This window comes from Stenella coeruleoalba (assembly GCF_951394435.1).
Source record: "Stenella coeruleoalba genome assembly, chromosome: 9".
Taxonomy (NCBI): Eukaryota; Metazoa; Chordata; class Mammalia; order Artiodactyla; family Delphinidae; genus Stenella; species Stenella coeruleoalba.
Genome location: NC_137155.1, coordinates 2,438,421 through 2,463,742, shown reverse-complemented (window position 1 = coordinate 2,463,742; position 25,322 = coordinate 2,438,421). Strand labels below are relative to the sequence as shown.

At 53.4% G+C, this 25,322-nt stretch overlaps 1 protein-coding gene across 7 annotated transcripts in view; it reads left to right on the top strand.

Moving 5' to 3' along the window:
* The window catches only part of GRB10 (growth factor receptor bound protein 10), a 196,824-nt gene that overhangs the window by 104,051 nt on the left and 67,451 nt on the right, over window positions 1-25,322 (top strand). For all 7 annotated transcript variants that reach the window (XM_079931693.1, XM_079931691.1, XM_079931690.1 and 4 more), the window contains 2 exons: window positions 15,362-15,563; window positions 19,697-19,838. In XM_079931693.1, the coding sequence (XP_079787819.1) occupies window positions 15,362-15,563; window positions 19,697-19,838 (344 nt within the window). The remainder of the gene's footprint in view (window positions 1-15,361; window positions 15,564-19,696; window positions 19,839-25,322) is intronic.

The following is a 25,322-nucleotide window of genomic DNA, read 5'->3' as shown; positions in this document are numbered from 1 at the left end:
AATCGCATAGAAAAACTGGCGAAAAGCAGGAGCAGGCAGTTTGCAAAAGAGGCAAGCATGCTGTGTTTGTATGTGATGCTGCACGGTCATTTCACATGGAAGCGTGGAAGTGGCTGGTCTGGGGCTGGAGGGAGCCTGTGCTCCCAGGTCTGTGACGTGGGGCAGAAAAGCGCAGGTCTCTCTCTCTCTTTCAAGTGCATCCAGGTGCCGCGTGCTCAGCCTTCCTTGGGCACTCCTGCGGCCCCGCGTGTCCCTGTGCCTGTTTGTGTGCGTGGGCTGGGCTTTGCAGTGTCCAGCTGTGCCGCACAGAGGCCGGTGCCCTCCTGGTGCGGTGGCTCTGCCCCCTCCCAAGCCGGGGTCTGCACAGCCTGCAGGAGCCTGCAGCCTGTCCCGTCCGGGGTGGAGGGGGCCCTCCTGCAGCCCTGAGCCATCCCTCCTCTCCTTACCACCTCTGCGCCGGAAGTTCTTCCTAACGAGACAGCTTGGGATACGGGGCAGCGCTTGACAGGGACAGAACGCTGTTCTTTCTTTGCTTCCTTAATCTGCAAGGCATCCAGGGGCTCCAGCTCTAGGCCTTAGGTGTCTGGGAGGTGTTTGATCTGGTCCTTTGCGAGGGACCTGATGTTCAGAATAAAAGATCTGCCATGACTTTCTTGACCTGTTCCTTCTGTCTGGCAAAGAGGATTTAATGCCCTGGTTTCTGTTAGCTCATTCCTAACCTAAGCAGCTTATTTTTGTGTGACGGTTGTTTAAAATGCTTCAGACATTTCCTAGCAGCAATCTGTGAAAGGGATGTGTCTTCTTTGGAAAGTGGGAGGTTTTGCAATAGCTGGAATTAATGACTTGATAGTATTTTAAAAATATATTTTTTTACGAGGGTAAAACATAGATACCCTAAAATTTACCATTTTCACCATTTTAAGTGTGTTTCAATAGCATTCAGTACATTCACAGTGTTGTGCAATTCTTACCACTATCTATTTGAAAAATGTTTTATCATCCCAAACAGAAACTCTGTACCCATTAAGCAAGAATTCCCCCAGCTCCTGGTAACCTTTCTTCTACTCTCTTCTGTCTCTGTGAGTTTGCCTTTTCTAGGTACCTCGTGTGCGTGGACTCATACAATGTTTGTCCTTTCGTGCCTGGCTTGGTTTACTTAGTATAGTGTTTTGAAGGTGCATCTTGGTTGTAGCATGTATGAGAGTTTCATTCTCTCGATAGCTGAATTGTATTTTGTTGTCTGTAGACTACGTTTGTTCATCACTTCATCTGTCGGTCTACCCTAGGTCTCCCTTCACCTTTTGGCTGTTGTGACTGATGCTGCAGTGAACACGGGTGTGCAAATATCTGTTTGACTCTCTGCTTTCAGTTCCTCTGGGCAAATATTTAGGAGTGGAATTGCTTAATAGTATGGGAATCCTATGTTTAGCTTTTTCTTGACAATATTTTTTGAGATGTGAGGTTTCAGAGAATTGCGGGTTTTGGAAGTTCGGCCTCTTCTCATTTTAAACAACTTGGTCTGATTGTTATTCTTGCCCAGCTCTGAAGCTGAGTGGTCCAGCCCTGTCCTGCTCCACTCAGCAGACCACAGCTGAGCAGAGATGCCCCGAGTAGCGGAGAGGTTTGAAATCCACGCAGGAGAGTCACTGCACATGAGTTGGGACTCTGTTCCCTTTGGAGGCGGGGCCATGTGTGCACACAGCCAAGCCTCCTGAGATGTGATCAGAGCATCGCCCACGATCCCTGGGGTTGTGAAGCCCAGAAACGGCGTCAGTCCCCAGTTCAGAAGGAGACTCAGAAATCCAGCACCTCGGCTCCCTGAATTGAGGGATGCCTTCCGGGCTCCGGCCTCCCGTCGTCCTGTCACCCCGTCACAGGTCTTTTCTGCTTTGGTTGCTTCACTTGGTTTTCTTTAGACCAAAAGTTTTGGTTATTAGGGTGCAGTTTTAATGTGCACAACTGTATTTGGTGGAGCTCTTTTTTGCCCCTAGGAGCCTATACGTAAAAGCTACCTTCTACGTGTTCCTTTATGTTTTGTATTTTTCCCCTTTCTCCTGAGATGATGCATGTCTTGAGGGCAGGAACCATGTCTTCCTCATCTCGAAGGTTCTGCTGTAGTGCCTTGTCCATAGTTGGGTTTTACAGATACTTGTTTAACGGATTTCTGAACTCGCATGCCATATATATACCTGTGGGTTCCAGAAAGGGCCTGAGATCCTGCCTGTACCTTCCATGGGTTCGGATGATTCCAGGCGAGCAAAGACAAGACCAGTTAGCAGAGCCCTTCCCTTCTCGTGGTGCCACTGATGAGGTGTCAGGAACATTGGGATGAGGGGGTGTAAGTCAGCCAAGAAGATGAGGTTGCTTTCATTAAAATTATTAAAAAAAATTTTTTAATAGCCAGAGTAAAATAAAATGTATTATTATTATTATTTTTGCGGTACGCGGGCCTCTCACTGCTGTGGCCTCTCCCGTCGCGGAGCACAGGCTCCGGATGCGCAGGCCCAGCGGCCCAGCCGCTCCGCGGCATGTGGGACCTTCCCGGACCGGGGCACGAACCCGCGTCCCTGAATCGGCAGGTGGACCCCCAACCACTGCGCCCCCAGGGAAGCCCTGTATTCTTTAATTGAGGCATAGTTGATTTACAGTGTTGTGTTCATGTAAGATGAGGTTGCTTTTGAACCGAGCTTGCGTCCTGGTTCATGGATACCATTTCATCCAGTTCACCCTTTACTGTATGATGGAGAACATCTCCAGTGCTTTACTCACCATACACACACACACACACACACACACACACACACACACACACACACACACACGTAACTTTTATTTTCTTACTATCATTTCCTTATAGTGAAACTAGCCTGTCTTCCAAAGACAATGTTCAGAAAGAAATGCTCGACAAAATCCTGAATCGTAATGAATGTCAGCCTCTGGTTGGATGTTGATTCCAGAGCTGAGGTAGTTTGGATTTCTTTTACCCCTTCCCTGTGCCTAAACACCTTTGACTGGGTTAAGATGCAGAAAAGCCCTTAAGGATGCTTCTGCAGCATCCTTTCAAGTAGTGATATTATAGCCCGTCCAAAAGGTGTCGTGTCCTCTGTTTCTTCCATGTTTACCTGACTTCCCTGTTATAAAAATAGGTTCTTCACCTGTTAAGAACTTGTGTTTCATGTTTTAACTCACCAAATGCACTTAATTGTCCTGGGGTGGGCACTGTTATTACCCCATATTTACAGGGAAGGAAATTGAGGCACAGGCATTAGTCATAAAGTCACCCAGATCACACCCCAAAGGAGTGGCGGAGCTGGGCCCGAACCCAGCTGGGCGGGGCGGGGGGGCTCTGGCATCTGCGCTTCTCACCACCTTGCTGCTCTGCCTCAGGGCTCCTCCTCCATCCTTATTAGAGTCCATGCATGTCTTCCTTTCTTTTTGACTACTCACATTTTCTAGGTCCTCAAACTGAGATTTTCTTGGCTGTAGTGACTGGATTTCCCTTGTTCTTGAAAGCAGCCAAGTGGGTAGGATCCCACGGTCACCACCCCCCATCCTGGATGGTGGTCTCCTTTCTGTTACACTTCTCCCAGCCTTCCACTGGGACAATCATCTGTCTCCATAAGGAAGAGGTAACAGAAAGGCATCGAGGTGCCGGCTCTCACTCTGTCGTCCCAGGGTCAGGCAGGCGGCAGACCTCGCCCTTCCCGGTTCTCACTTGGAGCAGAATTGAAACCCCCGCCATCGTCCTGTGTAATTTCTCAAGTCTCGGCTGTTCTGGGCCTCCGCTTCCCTGATGCTCTGACAGCTCACATCACTCTTGCCTGTTTCCTTTGAGCGGATACTTGGACTCCACTCCCGTTTCTTGTTTTCTCTGGCTGTCAGGATGCCCGCCCTCCACTAGAGGCTTTATCCCCGCAGTGCCTTCTGTTCTGGGGCCTTTGCTTTTCATGCTCTTCGCTGTAGTTGTCCTGTTTCTTTCATTTATTTCATTCATTCAACAAATATCTGTTGTTTGTCCAGCCCACACCAGGCATGGGGCCCAGGCCCTAGGGATGCAACAGGAAGCAGTGGGTCCTTTTTAATTTATTGGTCACATAACGCATGGGCCTTTTCGCCCAAGGAAGTATAAGTCCCTTTCAGAAGTGTTGGGGCACAGCTTAGATATATCCGTGATGAATGAATATCTTTAGATTGCTCTTAGGTAGGAAACTAGAATATCCTAGCTCCTGAAATCTAACAATATATGTCTTCTTTTATATTACACTTTATCTAAATTACTTTATTTTTTTAACTGCAATTAACCAGCCATTTCAGGTAAAAAAACATTTTTTTTGGAATGAGTTATTTTTCTTTTATAATTTTAAGGTCTATCCCCAAAGGGAGATCTCAAGCTAGAGATTTTTCGTAAGGAAAAGTAACCCTCCGATCTTCAGGACACAGTGTACTGCTGCCTTTAGAAGTACTTCGGCAAGGTTACAGCATCCCTTGTTCACATGTCTAATATTAGCTAATATTCTGTACCCCCACCGTGCGTTAATCTGTCTCCAGGAAGGCCCTCAGAGATCTCAGCTCCTTACCTGGGGGCAGGCCCTGCAGGTACATGACTAGTTGACCCTTTCGGAGATCTTGGGAGGAGCAGGTGTTTCCGCAGAATTAAGTAACCAGGCGCCGGCCCCGGAGCCAGGAGCCTGCCTGGTGGTTCCCACCGCCCTTTGCTGCTCCCTTAGAACTGGGCCCCTGCCAGGGGCGGGTAGCCAACACTTGCTCAACCCTGGGCCTTGTTCTGACTGAGAGAGACTTTAATAACAGTCCTGACCTTTTCAGGAGTGGGGGGCAGGGACTAGAGGAGATGGGGGACAGGTTGTTAATCCTTCCACCTCCAAGGGTACATTTGAGATATATTTTGAAAAATAATCCCGGTGGACTCCATCTGCTTGTGTGTCAGATGGCTAAAAGCACCTTTGCATCACGAATGCTTCCTGTTTGGGGGGCTCAGTGTAGTGAGCCCCAGGGGCCGCCGATACAAGGCCAGCTAGAGGTCTGCATCGTAGGGGGATGGTTCCTACCTGCCTTGCAGCAATGGACTAACTCTCAGTGACACCAGTTTCTGTGTTTTCTCACTGCTCGTCCCCTCTGGCTCTGCACTGTGTGGTTGCCGGTGCCTGCGCGTCCTGAATGGAGACAGAATCCTTTTGTGGTCTCTGCGACCTTGGGGATGGCCAGGTGGGCCTGACGTGGTCAGGGGGGCTCACAGGGACAGGCGGAGGCCTGGCCTGCCAGGTGATGCTTCCTGCAGGAGACCCCTGGGCCTCAGACAGTCCTCCATCCCTGCTGGAATTAGAACCTCTGGCATTTATTCACTTGGTGGCCTGGGTGTGACTTGCCCGGTGGGCCTTTTTCCAGGGAACTAACAGACAGGGGACTCAGCAACCCCAAGAGAGTTTGGGAACTCTGCCTGGCTGTCTGACCTTCTGGAAAATTCTACAGCTGGTGGCTCTATTTTCCACATACTCAGCTGACATTTACTGACCACCTACTGTGTGCCAGCTGTGAAGTTAGGTAGGGAGGAAGAGGCACAAGGACGTGCAGGTCCAGCCTCTGGAAACTCAAGGTTAGTGACAAAGAATGATGTGTACATAGGGAATTAAACTAAAACTAAAGTTTAGTGAGAAAAACTGAGGAAAGTTAAAATTATAATGTACCAGGGAAGCAGGATGTCCACGCTTGGAGTTGGCTTTGACCTCCGTCTTCATCTTGGGAGAGCTGAGTCACCCTGTGTCTTGGCTTTTTTATCTGAAATCTTAAAAATGCCTACTTGGCTGGTTTGGTAGGAACATTAGAAACTGCTTGACCTACAAGATATGCCTGGCATGAGACCTGGTGCCAGCAACGGTTGCTACTGTGTGTCTTCATCATTAATAAATGCAGCGTTACATATGTAGAGAGAGAGTGGAAATCAAAACCCTCTCTCACGGATCCAGCACGTGCAGCCTCTCCCTCTGGGCTTGCTCCTTCAGAACTCGTGTCCATCGAGGCCCAAATTCTGAGAAAGACTGTCATGAGTTTTCCTTCTGCTGGGGTGTTATTCAGAAGGTGCCGCTTATACGTGTGCTGTTATTGCTCTTGGTTGACACATCATTTTCATAAGAATCATAAGCCCTTGCTTAGGAACTCTGTTCATTCCTTGACCCGACTCCAGAGATTCGGATTCAGAATGAATCCAAGTGAGTCCCAGGAACCTGTTTTCACAAGTGAGCCTCCCAGGGGGTCCTGCTCATCAGACAGATTCCCGAGGGAGTGGATCTCCATCATCCCAGCCCCACCGGCCCCCTCCTGAATGTTGCCTCTTTCCACTTAAGCCCCATTTCCATCACATCCTGCAAAGACAGCTCCTCTCTCCTGGGCATTGCAGTTCCGGGAGACGTGCCATTTCTTGGAACTGCCTGGTACGTTCTCCTGGAAGGAGTTTCCCCATCCTGATGCCTGAGAAATTGGGCTCTTCGTAGAGCTGAGTGCCCTCTGCTTGATCGTCTTGCCTTACATAACAGAGATCTCGTTGTAAAGTCCTCGTCTTCTGCCAGGTAGTGAGCACAGCCGTCCTGGGAGAGTGTCTGTCCTCGAGGATACTTTTCTGGTTTGGGCAGTTCATTAACTCTACCAAGGCTGTTTCCATCTGAGCACACAAAGTGTCCGCTGTGCCACTTCTGCTGCCCGCATGCCCCTAACCTCTCTTGTAAGACGCTCCGTTGGGGTTGAGGTCCCCCCTTAACACAAGGAGTCCAGTCTCTGTTTGGAATATCTCCGTCTCCTCCTCTCGTACACCAGAGTGGGTTTTAGCTTCTTCACAGAGGGAATTATTTTTCCAGAGGTGGTGGAAGAAGTTTCACGTCCTTCCTTGCAACTTTGCATTTAGCACCATAATCCTTTTCCAGAGTGTGATGCCTAGGACTTCATTACGTTTAGGTGGTAGGATTCTTTTCTCTTTTGTTAATGTCTGTATTTCCAGTAGCTGGACCAATGTCAGAGATGTAGTTGGTGCTCGGTCAGTATCTGTTGAATGAAGAAAAACATGGGTTACATGAGGAATTTTACATTTATGGAGGTAAATACACAGAATCATAGAGAGTTAATGTTGAATGGGGTAGTGAAGATAATTTACCTTTAAAAAAATTGCCTGTTTGCAATCACAGTGCCAGTGAGTGACAGGCTTTTGGCCCGTGCCCTGGATTTTCCCTGTTCAATTGCAGTGTTCTTGGATTAATATTTTTAAGATTAATGGAAAATGGGAACCTTCCAGAATGACAAGTTATTTGCATAGTTTCTTGCACCCAGGTTTCTGCCCTGACTTATGATGTAATAGAAGAATTGGGAATCAAAATCAGAAGGTTGAGGAGAAAAAGATTAAATTGCTAAGGATGACTTGAGAAAGCTGCAATTAATCTTTTGCCCCTTTTGAGCGATATTTTGTGAGTATGTTTCTGTTCTCCCCACTCCTCCAAATTGCCCTCTAATAGTGCAGATAGAGATTACACAACAGAGTCTGTAGTTTTTTCTGCCATTTGTAGCTCGGGTCCTTGGTCCTTGCTTGGCAGTTTTCAACTTTTTGGTCGTGGAAAATTGTGCTCCCAGGTGCAGAAAACAAACAGTCTTAAAGACCTGAAAGAAACTTGTATGATATCCAGGTCTTTCCTGGCAACAGTGTGACAGGATAAAAATCCAAGAAAGGGGGAAACTTATGCTCTTTTCTCTTACGCCAGTTCTTGAATTTCAGTGAATGGGATCACTGAGTGGAATGTGTAGCTTTCCTCATTTTCTTAGTTGTTCTCTGGGTAGAACATTCTCCAGCTCTCTCTTAAGACGTAGATTGAACAAGTACATCTCACGGGAATCAGAGTCCAGAGTGATTCATCATTAATCACTTTTTTGCTCGTCGGCTATGGTGGTGGAGCTGGCTGGTCAGGCTGCTAGGATGTCTGCATTTGACTCTGATCTGCCCCGGAGGTAGTGCCTCGTCCTGCCCCCCAGTGTGTTACAGCCTCCTGGGCTGTCACAGACCCGGTGGTGAGACGTAGCCCAGCTTCCTCCCCGAGGGTCACGGTAGTAAGCGTCCGGGCCCTTCCAGCTGCTCGGGGGAGACGGGTGAAGAGCAGTCGGCAGGGCTGTGAGAGGATGCCGACTGGCTGTGTTTCTGCGGGTCTGTTCGTTCAGCCTCCGTTGATGGCCAGGCCCTGCACAAGCCATCGCAACATGAACCCCTTATGGGAGGATGCACACAGGTATGGTTGAATACCTCCCTGTTGCATTCCGTGGCGTTGGCGGAGAAGCATACACGTGTGTACTAAAAGTTAATGTTCGTTGGGAAGAGGAATTCATGTTCCGTGTAACTCGGGAAACGAGTGTGGTGGTCCTGGGCCTTCACGAGCCAGTCCGCCCGGGCGTCCTTGGCCAGTCACCCAAGAAGCCAGCCCCAGCGGTCCCCCCGTGGCCCTCAGCCTCCGTGGCCTGGGCACCTCCTGAATCTTGTTTATCTCTTGCCTAGGTTCTTGCATCCATCGCCTCAATGAAACATTTCTTTTCTGGGAGGGACCCTTGACTCTTCCACACTAAAGTCCTGTCCCCACTTGTCACCCTGGGCCACCTGCACTGACCCCAGGAGCCCAGCCCCTGTGATGACTGACAGGAGTGGCGTCCATACTGTTTCTTTCTGCTGGTGGAGGAAGCCACACGTGTGCAGGCAGAGAGCAGTGGCGGGGGGTGGTGCTCATGCTGGGGACGAGTGAGGACCACAGGTGTGCAGAGTCGGGGAGGGGGGGGGCACCTGTCCGCCAGAGGGATGGGGCTTGAGGCCAGCGGGTGGGCAGGGCGTCCCCTGGAGTGGGCTCCGGGGAGGGTGGGGCAGCCCAGGACGCGCTGCCCGTGAGGTCCAAGCGCGTGGCATTGGTTGCAGGCAGGCAGGTTTAGGGTTGAGGGCTTCTTAAAGGCACCCAAGTAGTTCAGCCAGGAGAAGACCTTAAGTGAATGTATTTAAGAATATTAAGCATTCCAATTTAAAAGGTGCTTTCACTATTATTATTATTTTTTTAATTGTGGTACAACATACCTAACATAACATGCACAAACCTCTAAGCAGTGCCCACAGCCTTTCTCATCTGTGTGGTTGTAGACAAGGGTTTGTGTCTAAATCCCGTCCTGATTGTGCTAAGTCACAGCTGTAGAGCCTTAGGCAGTCATAAGGGGTGGTGCTTCTTCAGACAGAACATGTAGACCTAAACGTGGCTTTGAGGAAAACAGGTTGCAGATGTCGTGGAGGCAGAACGTCAGCGGTCTGCGTGCTCTGTGTTATCGACAGGGCTGCCTGGTAGGATGCTGGCTTTGTCACTTGCTGAGGGATGCTCTAGGGAGGGGTGCTGGACGCAGTTCCTGAAGAACAGAAGGAAGTGCCAGGGCTCTCCAGGAACTGGACACACGACTAACTAAATATGCACGTCCCTTTTCTGAGTGCACAGTCCTGCATCTGAATTAGCAGAAGGAAAGGCATTCCAAGAAAAATAATCAGCCTACCAGCTATTGACACAAAGCAAGGCACAGATTGCCCAGAATCAGCAGATTGGGAGGGTTGTTTTAATGTTCGCTTTGTCTAACTGGATTGGTCCCAGGGTGTGTGTGTGTACTTGTCCAGTTTCATGTCACCAGCTGACCCTGACTGTGCTCTGGGCGGTGGTTCCACCCACATGGCCTTTGGGTCCTGGGAGACGGCGGGGGGGGGGGGTCCTCTGAGCGCCACAGCTGCCCAAAAAGTGTAGGCAGCACTTTTTCAAATGTATATATGGTCCTAATGAAAAAAAAAAACAAAAAACACGCAGATTCTTACAGGTTGTTTAATTCATCATTTTGTTGACCTGTATTTCTTAATTTAATAGACATTGAACTTGGCAATTACCGTTGTCTGTGGTGGTAGACGGGAAAGGACGCCAGTTTTCCCGCATGTTGGGAAAACGTTTCTCTTGTAAACATGGAAGACATCAGGAGTTGTGAATCTCTGCAGTGCTGTGTATGTATTTCTGTACATATGCCAGACAGACTAATTCTGAGGGTTTTTATGTCCTGCCTGCCCAAGTATCCACCGAAATAAAGCATCGGTTTTGTTTGTTTGTTTAATGACAGGACTTGGGGGTTGCATTTGTATTTTTATTTGGAGTTGGGGCTAGGTGATTTGCTTTTATATTGTCTGAGTATCTTTAAATATCATGAATCAGAACAGAAAAGACTCCTCTAATGGTGTAATACTTCATTTTCTTATTCTGCTTACTTACGTCCAAGTACCTCTACATACTAAAAATTAAATACACGTGACTAGAATGCACGAGGATTGAAGATGAATTGGTGTGCTGCAAAAAGGTATTTCAGTAGCATGTTGAGTTATATTTGTACAAGGTAGAGGTCAACGAGAAAAGCTTGCCCAGGGAACATGGTTTAGGTTGAAAGTGCTTTTGCAGGCTGGGCCTTTAGTTCCTGTGCAGGTAGAAATGTGTGAGAACTTTGGCCTTTGCACACGTGCTGGGGAATTTTCAGGTCTTGTGCTGTCAAGAAAACTCCCTGAATACTTTTGTTCTTAGAATTACTCCAAGTAATTCTCCCACCCCAACTGGCTGTCCTACAGTTCAGTTCAATTCTGATGCTACGTACCTGGTTTGATCATTTACTGGAGCAGCCCACAGAACTCAGCAAGACGGTTTACTCACTAGATTACCAGTTTGTTGTCAAGGGTACAACTCAGGAACAGCCAGGTGAAGAGATGCAGAGGGCAAGGTACCCGGGGAGGCGGGGTGGGGCTTCCTGCCCTCGGGGTCACCCTCCCAGCGCCCGCACCTGCTCACCGACCTGGAAGCTCTCAAGGCCCAGGCTTTTAGGGTTTCTATAGAGGCTTCATCATACAGGCATGATTGATGAAATCATTGGCCATTTGCAATTGGCCTCCCTGGAGCTCGGGGGTGGGGCTAAAAGTCCCAGCCTCTCATCACACAGCTGGTTCCCCTGGGAGCCAGTCTTTATCAAGTGCTTGTCTGGGGGCTTTCCAGAAATCACCTCATTCCCATAAATTCAGACCTAGTCGAAAGGGGCTTGTTATGATTAACAAAACACACTTCTGTCACCTTTACTAGTGGCTCGGGAGCTATTTCAGGAACAACAGAAAAGGGCCAGATATTATAACGAAGGTACTCCCCTTAACCTCGTATCAGTTAGGAAATTACAAGGATTTTAGGAGCCGTGTGCCAGGAACCATGGAGGAAGATGAAAATACATACTTCTTCTCTTACCACAGCCTTACAAATGCCGTCTATTATTTTCTTCAGGGACGAACCTCCTCTTACTTAAGACTTTATCACCCTCTTTATCACCGACTTGTAAGGAAGTCGGCGCCCTGCCCTGCCAGCTCTCTGTTACTTCAGCGCGCGCCTCATACGTGAAAATGGGGGCAGATGGGGGAGAGGCTTCCGTGGGTCCGTCAAGAAAGGACAGGAAGGATGCATCTGGCGCACACGTGGTGCAAGAAGCATTTCTTTAAGGTGCCCAAATAGTTGCATAAAGCGGATCCGGTGTCATCTTTACTCTCTAATTAAAGAAGCCACTAGAGGGCGCCGTGAACCAGGCAGGGGGCAGTGGAGCGAGTGGGGTCCGGGGGGTGGCAGGAGGCGGTGCCGGTCAGGTCCTCCTGTGACTCACGCTCTCCTCTCCGCCTGCAGCCTGCCCTCTTCCTGGCTTGGCTTCTGGAAGACATTCTCCCGGAGTAATCCAAACTTGAACGTGTTTCACTGAATTCGTACTCATTTTAGACCTCAGCGAGCCTCCTTTGCTAAAGATGACAGCGAGACCAGATGCACCTGTGATTTGGGGATCCGATGAACGACTCCGACGTTTGGGACAAAAGTCTCTGACCAGCTTAGGACTGGGTTATTTAAGGAAGGAAAATAACTATTAATAACTTGATTTACAGCCATGTTGTTTGACCTACATTTGGCCAGTAAATATACCCTCCCAAATTCGTATGGAGTGGAACGTCGCGTATCGAATTGTTTCCCTTCTCCGTTGCAGGACTCCTTTCAGAGGTACCGGCTCACAGCAGATACTTTGGCCTCAAGGTAGCAGCTATAGACACTTAATCTTAACGGTCCTTTCCAGAAGCCTCTGCTTTGTTAATGCCCTGGTGTTTGATTCTGCCACTTGCACGACGCTGCAGGAAGGCTCCCTCACGTGGGTGAGCACCGATGCACGTGGATTCGTGCAGACGGCCACACGTGTAGGAGGGACACGGGGCAGCCTTGCTCCACGATGGACTGGCTCGTGGAACATTCGAAAGAATTGAATGTCATTCCAGCAAAATCTCAGTGTAGTAATTTTTTTTTAAGTGCCGTCGCATGTGGAGAAGCGTCCTCTTCAGAATCAAACCCTTTAAAACCCTTGTTAGGAAGATTTAATTATCAGTCTTTATTAGAATTTAACAAAGTTTAAGTAAAATCAGACGACGCTGAGTGATGTTACTATCCAAACAGACGAAATGCTAACTGACCCCACAGGAAGTGTTTAACGTTTGTTCTGGATTAGGATGTCTTAGTCTCTATTCTTTGCTCTAAGGTCTGTGGAAAATAGGCAAGTTTGAAACATGCCAGTATAGTGGTTGGAGTTGATCTGTGAAAAGTCTGACCTACGAAGTGAATGTTAAATGACTAACCTGGCACCTGGCTCTAACAGGTTCACCATTAAATGTATTAGCGTAGAAAGTGCTTTTATCGATAACCCACCTCAGAGGAGAGTTAAAGCGCTTCAGGGCGTGCATTGCACCTACACCTTTTACCTTTATATTTACCAGCTTACGTCCAATTTGCCTTTATGTTTACTTTGAATGATGTCAGAATCACTCTGTGTTCCTGAAAGCACAGTGACCTGAGTGCAGCGCGGGGTGGCCCAGGAAGGACCTGGCTGGTGGGAGAAGGAACAGAAAGAAAAGGACGGGAGACACAGAGGCCTGCCCCCGTGGGCACAGCCAGAGGCTTTCAGAAATGCGTAGGGAAGAGGTGACTGGCAGGAAGATGCACCTGAGGGGATAGGACCTTTTATTTTCTTGGCTGAAATCTGTCAGAGAGCGAGAACGCTATTCCTGTTTGATTTCTAAAGCCGGGTGAAAGCCAGGAAGACAGTGGCCTTTGCGTTTTGCAAATGTTAATGTTAATCGAGTTAATCAAGTTTACTTAATACTAGACAACGCATAACCTGGGCTGTAGCAGCATCTTTCGACTCCTTCCCCCACCAGGGCCTGGAGGTGCGGGGCTCTGCCCTCTCCCCCGTCAGCCCTCCCCCGGGTGCTGGGGTCTCTGCACAACCCCCCCCCCGACACCCCGCTTCTTCCCGGGTTCTGCCCCACCCACCCTGCCTGGGCTTCTGTCCTTGGCTCCAGTGGGACTGCACTCTCATCGCTGCGATTTCAGCAGCCGCCCATCCTTCTCCGCCCCCCCCCCCCCCGGGCCATCCGTGTGTCTGTCTGTCTGTCTGTCCGTCCTTCTCAGGGCCTGCCTGCTCGTCTGTTCCGGACGCTCCCCAGACCTCTCTTGCGGGCACCACTGCCTGAAGGGTAAAGGGGCCTCGGGGGAGGGGTGTTCTGTGGTCTTCCTGCCTCTTCCTGGATCTCTCCGTACCAGCACTCCACCCCCCGCACCCGACCAGAGACTCCCTGATCCTGAACACCCCCGCCGACCCCACCCCCTGCACCCTGCGGCTTCTGTGCCTTCTAGGCTGGCTTTTGTTGGTTTTCTGTTTTGTTTCCTTCTGTCTCCTCTTGCCCTTCTGCCTCGTGAGACAGGGAGGCTGAACATCGGAGACATTTGTGGGGGGAGCGGGAGGGGCAGGGAGGTCAGTGTTCCAGAAAGTTCCGTGAGCTCACGGGTGGAGTGCGCACCTGGTGAGCTCACGTTGGCAGCTGCAAAACTTGTTTTCAGATTCCAGGTTCCCTGCTGACTGCTGGTGTGACCTGGGGCAGGTTACTTGACTACCCTGGACCGACTTCCTTGGCTGTTAAACCAGGTTAATAGGCACCACTCTGCATTGTTTTGTGAGGAATAAATGAAATAGAGCAAATAAATAACACCGACCAAGTGTTTACCCTGGGCCAGGCTCTGTTACAGAGCAGGTGAGGACTCACTGATTCCTCACGCCCACCTGCTGGCCTGGTACCACTGTGAGCTCCAGTGAGAGCTGCAGACCCGGAGGGATGGAGACCCGGGACTGGGGCTTGGGGCCCGAACCGGCAGGCGCAGGACAGGGGCAGGGGTGGGGCAGCAGGACTGTCCTGCCCCTCGGGGGCTGCTCGGGTGGGCCGAGGCCTGGCTGTCTTGGGCCCTGGCTCTGGTTTGTTCCCTGGGCTCCGGGGAAGCCAGATAGACTGTGAATTGCTGACCTGTGACCTCTTCGTGAGAGGCAGCCTCAGTGGCCTGGGCCCTGTTGTCAGAAAGGGGCGGATCTCCAGAACTGAGCCCACAGGATGTGCGTGTGCCTGTGTTTGGGGTTGGTTCCTGTGAGGAGTCGACTCGCACAGCCGTGAGTCCACGTTCACGTCTGCGGGGGCCGCAGGCTGCAGACCCGGGAAGAGCCGCCGCCCCTCTTCCCGGGGCCCTCGTTGTTCTCGTCTCTCTTAGAGTCTCGTCTGAGAATAGCTTCACGGAAACATCTAGAATGATGGTTGACCGGCTTCGGCCACACCAACACATAAAAGCACCCATCTCTCTTTCTGGCGTCTCCTGTCGTCCTCTCTCTGCGTCGGCCTCGGGCCTGCTTGTGTGAAAGCAGCCTCCCTCTGGCTGTCGGGCACCCAGAGGCCTGCAGGTGCGGGTCTCACAGGCAGCAGCCCTCGGGGCCCGTCTGCCGCGGCTGCGGCCCTTCTGGTGGCCTTCGCAGACGAGGCTGGGATCAGGGTCAGGTGCTGCCCCGTTCCTGTCTCTCTGCTTCTCTTCTGGAATTTCGGGGAAGGGAGAAGCCCTGACTGGCCTCCTTAGGACTCCTTGTGCCCCTGCGATCAGCCAGCTGAGGTCGGGGCTCAGGCTGTGCGTGGCCCCCTGCACTCCAGCAGATGCCCCCAGAGGGTCTCCTGTACAGATGGGAAAGGCAGATGGGCTGTGATTTCTGGATTGCTTCTGGAGTATCGACAGATATCAATGCATAGGACACAGACGGTTCCTCATAGAAATGTGGGCTTGTTTCAGTTACCGTCCTCCACCCTCACGTCGTATTTTAAGACGGTGTGAGTCTTGGAACCTGGCCGTGGCCCCTCGCTGCCGCTGACGTTTGTCTTTCTCTCCCTTTCGACGCACAGAGGACGACGTGGACCTGGAGACGCTGGTGAACGACATGGATGCGTCCCTGGAGAGCCTGTGCGCGGCCGCGGAGACGGCGCCCCTCCTGCGCAATGGCCAGCATCCCCGCGGCCGGCCCCCCGGAGCAAGGCCCCTGCAGGGGCAGGTGGCCCCGCGGCAGAGGCTGCAGCGGTCCCAGCCCATGCACATCCTCGCCGTCAGGTGGGCCCTGGCCTCCCCACCAGGAGCGAGGGGTGGGTCTTGGGGTCATGGCGCCTGGCTCAACTTGGTGGGCCCCTTCCTTCCCTCTGTCTAGCAGGGCCACCGGAGTACCTGCTGGTACCTGGTTCAGTTCAGGGCACTCGTATGTTATGAGCACCTGCTCTGTGCCAGGTCGGTGGGGTGTGCAGAAACCCTGTCAGAGGAGACCGCCCTGGAATAAATGAGCGAACGGCCAGGCAGCCCACGGAAGGTTCCCAGGCCTCACTGCCCAGAGGGGACCAGGGGCTGGTCAGGAACGTGCAGTCTCAGACACCTGTCCCATTCCCCCGGGGGCCAGGTGGAGGAGGGCTCCCTGGAGGAAGCAGACCTCTGAGCTGGGTGTTTAAGGGTGAGAGGAGCTGAAGGATGCAGGAAGAGATTTCCTGAGCAGGAGAGCTGGGCCCTGGTGTCGGAAGTGGCCAGATCCCCTTCCTTTTTCACGGCTGAGCGTGTGTATGTATCACGTTTTCTCCGTCCGTTCACCCATTGCCGGACAGCATGGACAGTGTGCCGGGTAAATAGGACCCACGGAGAAGGACAGTTACTACGTGATTCCACTTCCACAAGGAACCTGAAGGCGTCAGGAGCGCGGAGGCGGGGAGTGGAGAGGGTTGCCGGGGGCCGGATGGGAGGTGCCGGTCGGAGGGTCCAGCGGGTCAGGTTAACGCTGCCGGCCTGCCGTGCAGCGCGGCCTGACTTAGCAGCGCTGCGCTGCGTGTTGAGGAGCTTGCCACAGGGCCAGGTCTCGTGTGGCGTGTTCTCATCACACACACGCACACAAAATAATCACAATAATAAGCAAGTGAGGAGGGTGGGCGTGAACATTGGAGGATGTTTACGGCCAGACTGTGGTGACGGGTCACGGCGTGTTCTTCTCTCTAAGCTTGTCCAGTTGTGGACATTGAATACGCACGGCTCTGTGTGTCTATCAGACCTCCACAGAGAGGGTTAGAAAAGAGATCCCAACAGGTAGGGCCAGATCCAGAGGCCTTTGGGAGCCCCTCCCAGGGGAGGGACGGGGGAAGGGTTTGAGCAGGTCAGGGAGGCTTGGATTTGGGTTTTGGTGGGTAGTTCTGGAAGCCTGGGGTCAGGGCTGGGGGGGATTTGGAAGGTGTTTCGGGGACCAGCCTAGAGTGGCACTGTGCTGACCGGGGATGGGGGGGTGGAGGAGATTTGCAGCTCGTGGATTTGGGGGGTGGGGGACAGAGTGTTGGGGGCACCTGGGCTCTGTCTCTGCCTGGGAGAAGTCGGGGCAGTGGTTGTGAATGGAGGCAATGGGAGACCTTCTGGGTGGAGGCCTTTGTGAAATGCAGCAGACGAGCTCTCTGCGGTCCCCACCCCGGCCCCGCGGCAGCTCTGGCAGGTTTTCAGGCAAGGGAGGTTGAGGGGGTGACTGACACCTGCTGCTCCCTGGGCTTTCTCGGGGGAGGGTGTGCGGTGTGCTGTGGCTGGGACGTCTGTCAGGCTGGAGCGTCTTCTTGGGAATCTCCTTTCCTTGTGGGGATGGAGTGTTTGCTGTGCTTCTGGAAACTTCTGTGAGCCTTCTTTCCAGCCCGGCATCCTATGTTTTCTGCAGCCAGATGACCCTCTTGCCAGCTCTGTCTCGGGGGGTGGGAACCGAGTGTCTGCAGGTGGGGTGCAGCGGCCGGGGTGGCCTGGGGTCACTGCTTCTCGGCATCCTGCCCTTTGTCACATCCATCCTCCAGTGTATGTACCACTTTGCTCCCTAGACCGTCACCCCTGTGTTCTGAGCTCCTGGTGAGTTCAGTCTGGGGGGAGACATTCTCTTCTCCTGCAGGCTTCTCTGGGTCTGGAGTGTGTTGGCCACCCATCTGTGGTGGCCTCGGGGAGGCCCCGGGAGGATGGAGTGGCAGCCGCAGTGACGGTGCATGAGGCTGGACCAGGCAGGGAACAGGGGTGCAGGAAGGCCTGGTTCCCTGCCAGTTAGTTGTCCAGGGCCCTTGAGTCTGGAGTCCTGGCCGTACTTGTCCCTCTGCCCAGGGGCTGCAGGTACTGAATCCCAGGGTTTGATGGACAGAGGACAGGAGGCTCACTCCCTCCAGAGAGCGGACACCGGTCCCGGGCCCAGCCTCTTCTCAGCGACATTCTCTCACGTTGTCATATCGTTTCTTATCTTCAGGTGCATTTTAAAAAATGGGACAACCAATATAGGATCCCCAAAGACTCATTTTGTAAATGAGTCTGCTGAGGATTTCCTGTGTTTGCTGAGCACCTCCTGTGTATAAGTCTGTTGGGTCCTCATATAGTAGCTGATGGAACGGTCACTGCAGCCTTACTAGGTGCTGGCGTGGTGACCCTCAGTTCCCAGGTAAGGAAACAGGCACCAGGGGAGGTGACTTGGCCCATACCTGCTGAGTGGGGGCCCCAGATGCAGACCCAGGTGAGGGGCCCAAGGAGCAGGTCTGCCCTGCCGAGGACTTCAGAGATTGTCACACGTCTGAAGAGAGCAGGTACAGAGCAGAAACTGGAGCAGTAGAGGGGTGACAGGTGAAGGGGGCGTGCTCGCACCTGGACAGGTGGAGGAGTGTGGTCCCACCCTCCCGGTCCCTGACCCCGCCTCCCGTGTCTTGTGAAGGGAAGTACCCTTTGGCCACGGGCCTCTCCCCTGGGACTCTTCCGCTTTGTCTGATATACCTCGGTTTGGCTTCGGGTGATACCTGTGAACCGCTGAAACCACTTTGCTTTTCAGTGTTTAAAATAACGTATTGAAATGAAATTTGCACAAGCGTAGACTGAATCACTTCACAGTGTGTGTTGGGTGGCGGTTAGGACACTCCCAGGGCTGTGCAGCGCCCCCCTCGCCCTGTGTAGTTCCCGAGCACCCCCATCTCCGGCCAGAGGAACCTGGCGCCCACTGAGCAGGGCCCCCCTGCTTTCCCCTCCCCACAGCCCGTGGCAGCCGTCCATCTGTGTCCTGTGCTGTGGATTGATCTGGTCTGGATATCTCTGACAGATGGAATCATACCATATGTGACCTTCTGTGTCTGGCCTCTTTCAATTAGCACCTTTTTTTTTTTTTAAGATTTTATTTTTAAGAGCCGTTTTGGTTTCACAGCAAAATCGAGAGGCAGCTGCGGAGGTTTCCCCCGTGCTTCCCATTCCCCTCAGCATACACTCAGCCCCCTCCCTCAGCATCCCCAGCGGGGCGGCACCCTTGTAACCGATGACCCTTAGCACCATCGTTAGCGCCCAGAGCCCCTGCTTCACACGGGGGCTGGCTCGTGATGGTGTGTATTCCGTGGTTTGGACAAACGTGTGATGACGTGGGTCCAGCCTCGTAGTATTGTATGGAGTCATTTCACTGCCCTAAAAAAGAGGACTCTTAAAATGCTCAAGACTGTCTCCTAGAGAGAGAAGCTTGTGAACTTCTGTGAAGCTAGGATAGCAGAAAGTCAGCCTCTTGCGCGGTAATTCAGAAGAAAGTAAACAGTCTCCGGTGAGTCACTGCTTAGCAGTACTTTGGGGCCGGGAGGTCCTGAAGGTGAGCATGGCTGCACCTCCTCCCCTCTCGCTCTGTGTGACAAAGGACTCCTGCGTCCCCCAGGTTTTCTGTCACCAGGAGGCTATCATGGCGGAGTGGGGTCTGTTAACAGTCCAAGTAAGCTCCTGGGCACGTGGCCCAGCGGTTACAGGAAGTGCCCTCCTCTCTTTCCTCTGTGTCTTACACCTGCAGGACTTGCACATCTGAAACCCTGTCCCCACTGGACAGTGACCCCCTGGCCCCGACCCCTGGCCCTCCACTCTGTTTCTGTCTCTGGGTGTGACTGCTCCAGGTGCCTCACTGCAGTGCCGTCCTCACGGTTCACCGTGTGGTAGCTCGTGTCAGAGTCCCCTTCCCTGTGCCGGCTGAGTGATGCCCCGCTGCACGTTTACACCACGTGGTGTCATTGTTCCTGGGACAGTGGGCCATTGGTTGCTCCCACCTTTTGACAGTTGTGAGCAGTGCGGTGTGGACACAGGTGTTCAAACATTCGTCCAAGTCCCTCCCTCGGGGTTCCAGGCAGGTTCCCAGTCGTGGGACCCCTGGGTCCTGAGCGGACGGCAGCTTCTGACGGGCGTTGTCTCTCCTGCAGGCGCCTGCACCAGGGGGACCAGCAGTTGAGGACGTCGTCTCTGCCGGCCATCCCCAACCCCTTCCCCGAGCTCTGCGGCCCCGGGAGCCCCCCTGCGCTCACGCCGGGCTCCGTACCTCCCGGCCCAGCTGCTGCGAAGCAGGTGAGCCACCCCTGGTTGGAACGCCAGGCTGCTCGCGTGCGGAGTGAGGACCGACGAGCTGGCTCGTGGCTCTGGGAAGAAGGGAGGGAAACTGGGATCTTTTCTCTTTGCTCCTCTCCTGTTGCTACCAGCCTTGTTGCCGGGCGAGGCTTTTTACTTTACTGGCCAAAGTGCCACTTAGGAATGATTTAGGAACAACATTTAGGATGTTTGAGATGTTTATATGTTATAGAAAGAGTCTTATAAAAATGGTAAAAGAATAATAGTACTGATCATTTGATGCTGAAAGATGAATTTTAGGTTCTCTGAAAAAAATGTCACCACCATCATCTTCGTCTGGATCAATGAGGCATTAAACCTGGACGTTCCCGGGCACCTGGACTAGAGGGTAATTGAACAGTGTGTAACATTCCTGGCTTTGAATAGGATGTGCTCAGGGCAGAAGGATTTTGACTTGACCCAGAAGGTGACAGCCAACTAAACCAGCAGTTTCTGCTTTAAAGTAAGACTGTGAGGTGCCTGTGATACACACGGTGTCCCCAGCGGAGGAGACAGGCAGAGCTTCAGGAGGTCATCCGTGGTCACATCGCCAGTCGTCACCTTGTCGGAAGGGTGGGCTGGCAGGTCCGTCCCTCCTGGCTGGCAGGGCCTGGCCCAGGGTGGGCTGCAGGCTTGGGAGGGGGACCCGGTGATGTTCCACAGTGGGGTATAGCGCTGACACTAACAACAAGAATAATAACAACAAAGATGAAGAAAACAACATTCTGTGTGGTTTATATGTTTATGTATATAAATAACATTTACTCTCAAAACAAACCTGAGAGTTAGGTGCAGATGGTACATCGAGTCTGCATTTGGGAAACTGAGGCCCAGCTGTGAGCGGTAGAGCTGGTGGGGGTCATGGTGTGGGCGGTGGAGCTGGTGGGGCCCCGGTGTGGGCCGTGGAGCTGGTGGGGGCCCCGGTGTGGGCGGTGGAGCTGGTGGGGGCCCCGGTGTGGGCGGTGGAGCTGGTGGGGCCCCGGTGTGGGCGGTGGAGCTGGTGGGGCCCCGGTGTGGGCGGTGGACCTGGTGGGGGTCATGGTGTGGGCGGTGGAGCTGGTGGGGGTCATGGTGTGGGCGGTGGAGCTGGTGGGGCCCCGGTGTGGGCGGTGGAGCTGGTGGGGCCCTGGTGTGGGCGGTGGAGCTGGTGGGGCCCCGGTGTGGGCGGTGGAGCTGGTGTGGGTGCTGGAGCTGGTGGGGCCCCGGTGTGGGCGGTGGAGCTGGTGGGGCCCCGGTGTGGGCGGTGGAGCTGGTGTGGGCGGTGGAGCTGGTGGGGCCCCGGTGTGGGCGGTGGAGCTGGTGTGGGCGGTGGAGCTGGTGTGGGCGGTGGAGCTGGGCAGCACCTGACACCAGGGTCTGGCACCGCTGGCCTTAGCCACTAAGCTAGGTCTTCCTGGGCCCTTGATGTTCTCTCTTCAGTGAGTGTGTTTCAGGAGCCTCTTTGCCTTTTCTGGTGGAGCCAGTCTCCTCTGCACTTTTCCACCCTTGTCCTCAAGCACATCCTCTTTCTCTGCATACCCGTCCCCTGCAGCGTGCGGGGTCTGCACGCTTAGGAGGAGGTCGTTTCTCCCGAGGCTTGCCCACTCCCGAGAGCTGCTGCCTTCTGACCTCACGCCTCGCGAGCGGGCTGCGCCGTCCCCGTGTCAGCACTCAGAGGTGATGTCAGGGTCCCTTTCCGCGGCCAGTGCCTGCCGGGCTGCAGCCCTCATCACATGCCTGAAGTCCATCTGGGATGTCTGCCTGCCTGGTGACCTTCTGCTTCAAATAAGGGTCTAGACAAGCTGTCTGTGGGTTGGGCACTGAGGTTGTTTACAACATTACCCGTCCTAAAATAAGACCATGAAAATATTATCTGGCTCTCGCAGCGGCTGGCAAGAAAACCGGCCTCCACCCCGTGGACTGTACAACTCTATAAGCAGAATCAGGAAACCCAGGGATTTTGCCTGCTGTTTTTCTTGGGATCAGAGTCAGTTCCCCCACAAGAATGTTGCATTTGGTGCCTGAATTTCTGTCACCAAGATTCCTCCACCCTCTGGGGCCAGCGACCAGGAAAGATGTTCCACACTTAGCCCTACGCGTAGAAACGTGGTAGCTTTCGTTGTTTGCTAACTGGCTCAAAGGGATGTCTCTTGACCACACTGGGTTCCAAGCTCCTGAATGCGTGTTTTGTTGGTGCTGCCAGTGGCGATGCCTGGCAGCCTCAAGCTGCCCGCCCGGGCTCAGTGCCCGTGATGGGGGCGGGGGCCCCTCCTTTGCCACTTACCTGAGGGCAGGAAAACCTGCTCTCCTTCTCTTCCTGCAAAGTCAGAGGAAGCAGTGGGATCAGTGTCAGTCAGGAGCTCTGACAGGGAATAAACATGGACACAGTGTGCTGGACACGTGGGCCCACCTAATACCACCTCGTGCCCTGGAAGGACCAGGTCAAGTGGGAAAGAGGAAAGCATAAGCCGTCTGGAAGGAGCTGGGCACAGGGGGGCATCGCAGGCCTCTGTATTCACTAGTCGGGGCGGTGGAAGGAGTGAACGATTCAAGCAGCCACTCGAAAGGAAGAACCCTTGTTGCCCAAAGTGGTCTAGATACCCCTCAGATGAGTCAGGGCCGCCTCCACTGTGCTCTGGCTTTCTTTCTCTGTGACCACTTGATAGCTGCTCAGTGGGCAGATGTGGTCAGGCACGGGCAGGTGTGGGCAGGGGTGAACAGGGGTGGGCAGGAGTCGGCAGGTGTGAGCAGGGGTGGGCAGGTGTGAGTCTGCAGCCGCTGTGATGTGATGTGACGGAGCCATCCGGCTTCCCGCGTCCTGCACGTGAGGCATCCAGAGGGTGCAGGTGCCTCTGGGCAGGCCATGCCAAGTCTGCCCTGGCTTTGTGTCCACCCTGTGGCCATGTCCTTGCCAAATGCTATGGGAGAGGCATCCTGCGCTCATCTGAGCCTACCAAGTCGGTGTGGTCTGGGTGACCTGTGGGCTGCACGCCTGTGTCCCCGGAGAATCCCTCTGTTCAAGCCCTGACCCCACTTTGATGGCCTTAGGTTCGGGCCTAGGGAGGTGGGTGGGTTTAAATGAGGTGATGGGGTGGGGCCCCCGTGGTGGGATTAGTGCCCTCAGAAGAGACCAAAGCTGCTCCACACCCATGAGGACACAGCAGGAACACGGCTGCAGACAAGCCAGCAAGGGTCCTCTCCAGAACCTGACCCTGTGGGACTTTGACCCTGGACTCCCGGCCTCCAGAACCATGAGAAGTAAGCGTCTGTTTGAGCCACGAGCCTGAGTTCTTATATTATGGGAGCCCGGGCCATGGGGGTGGGAATAGCTGAGTTTCATACAAGCATCCTGGTTCTCCAGCTTATACCCAGCGTGGGGGACACTGTGGTGACCTTTGCCCACCTTTCCCTTGACCTTCTCAGGCCTCCTGCACTCTGCATCCCCCCACCCCTGGAGCTGGGGTCCTGCCTCTGCCACCGTGTGGGCTGTCACCTGTGGCACCCACCCTGCCCCTGCTTACATGTCCGACCCCCGCGGGCCTGTCAGTCATAGCCTGGCGGGTCTGACCCTCCTCGGAAGTCACTGGGGCCCCAAACCCAGTGATGCCTCCTCCTGCGTGGGTCCCCCTGGAGGGGTGGGTGGTCACTGGCCTTGTGTGAGGTCCGAGGGTCTCTCTCTTAGACACAGGCTTCTTGGGTTTCCTGTTTCTTTTATTGTGTTATATGAATTTTAAAACAACCACATTTGGTTCATTTGATAATATTTTTAAACCAGAGTCTGTCGATCGCATGGAGCTTGGGTTGCACTGGGGCTTTGCCAGTAAAGCGCGAGAGCACGGACCTGTTCATTCACGGCGGGAATGATGTGTGCGGTGTGTCAGAAGAAACCGCCCACTTTGCCCATGAGAGTCTGGGAACAGTGGCTGGACAATTTTGCATAGTGTCTGCAGGCGCCTACCAGTCTTCCTGGGTTATCACAAACAGATGAGTGCGTCTTATCTGCAGGTCCAGGTCTTTGACAAGCATCATTCCATCATTTATGTGATGGCGTATCATTTATCTAGTGATTTAGTTTAATAACATCGCATCACTGATTTACCAGAAATGCAGACACCTAACTACTTCTTTCTGAGTGATAACTTTCTTACCTCTAGAGAGGAGTGAAATTAAATTAGCATCAGGAAAGAGAGTGTTGGTGGGAGAAATCACCGAGGCATTTTTAAGTCCTTTGTGACTCATTTGGAAAAGACCGGCTGTCAGGTGGACGGCGATGATGGTTCCAGCAAAGATTTCTGAGCCGTGGGACGGAGCGTCTTCCCCGAACCTCATCCCACAGTCCCCGTGGTGCTGGTGGCTTCTGTGATGAGGGTCCCGTGGCTCTTGGTGCCTTGGTGGACCCAGAGGACCTTAGTCTTTCTTCGTGTGTTGCTAAGCGTGCGTCGGATCCGCTGGGATCTTTAATGCCCACCTGGCACATTGCCTGGACTCAGGTGGACCCACAGGCTGTGGCCCCCAGGCCTGGCGCGTGGGGGGCACTCAGGGATGGCTTACAGGAGCTGATGTGCAGAAAGGGCTCCACAAGCTGGAATGTCAGTCCAGGTCTGGAAAGGATTATGTTAAATAGGGTTTAAAAAACGATGCTGTGCATATGCAGCTGGGAAGACGGTGCCGGGGCCGCTCGTGGAGAGAGAAGGGCTGCTTTGATTAAAAAATGGGTTTTGAGAGCTTCCCTGGTAGCGCAGTGGTTGAGAGTCCGCCTGCCGATGCAGGGGACATGGGTTCGTGCCCCGGTCCAGGAAGATCCCACATGCCGCGGAGTGGCTGGGCCCGTGAGCCATGGCCGCTGAGCCTGCGTGTCCGGAGACTGCTCCGCGATGGCAGAGGGCACAGCAGTGAGAGGCCCGCGTACGGCAAAAAATAAATAAATAAATAAAATAAAATGGGTTTTGAGTCAAAAGTTCAAGGTGGTCTTTGCAGAAAAGCAGGTCTGACCTCTGTTGCAACAGAAGGTTTCCTGAGTTAGCAGCTTTGCTATGCTGTGTCTCAGAGCCCGCTGTCCTGTGACAAGGAGGACCCGCAACATAGGAGCCGCCCCACCCCAAGTGGAGGGACCAGATGTGGAGGAAGATGGACGAGGATGGGCCAGGGACGGGGATCACAGGGCTCTCCGTCAGCCACGTGCGCGGCCTCGTCTAGGCCGCTGTGGGGAGTGGGCTGCCCCAGGTGGCCCTGTAGGAGTCCCAGCAGCCTTGGACCTGAGCATCCCCCGGCAACCCCGCCCCTCCGGGCTGTATGGGTGCAGCCTCTCCCGTCGGCCTTGGAGACAGACCCCAGCTCTTGTCTTTCACCCTCACCCTCGGAGTGCGGACAGCAGGTGACCTTTCAGAGAAACACTTTGTGTAAACACACACGTGCAAAAGTGATGAATCAGGATGAATGTGTACTGTGGAGGGAACCTGTGACGTG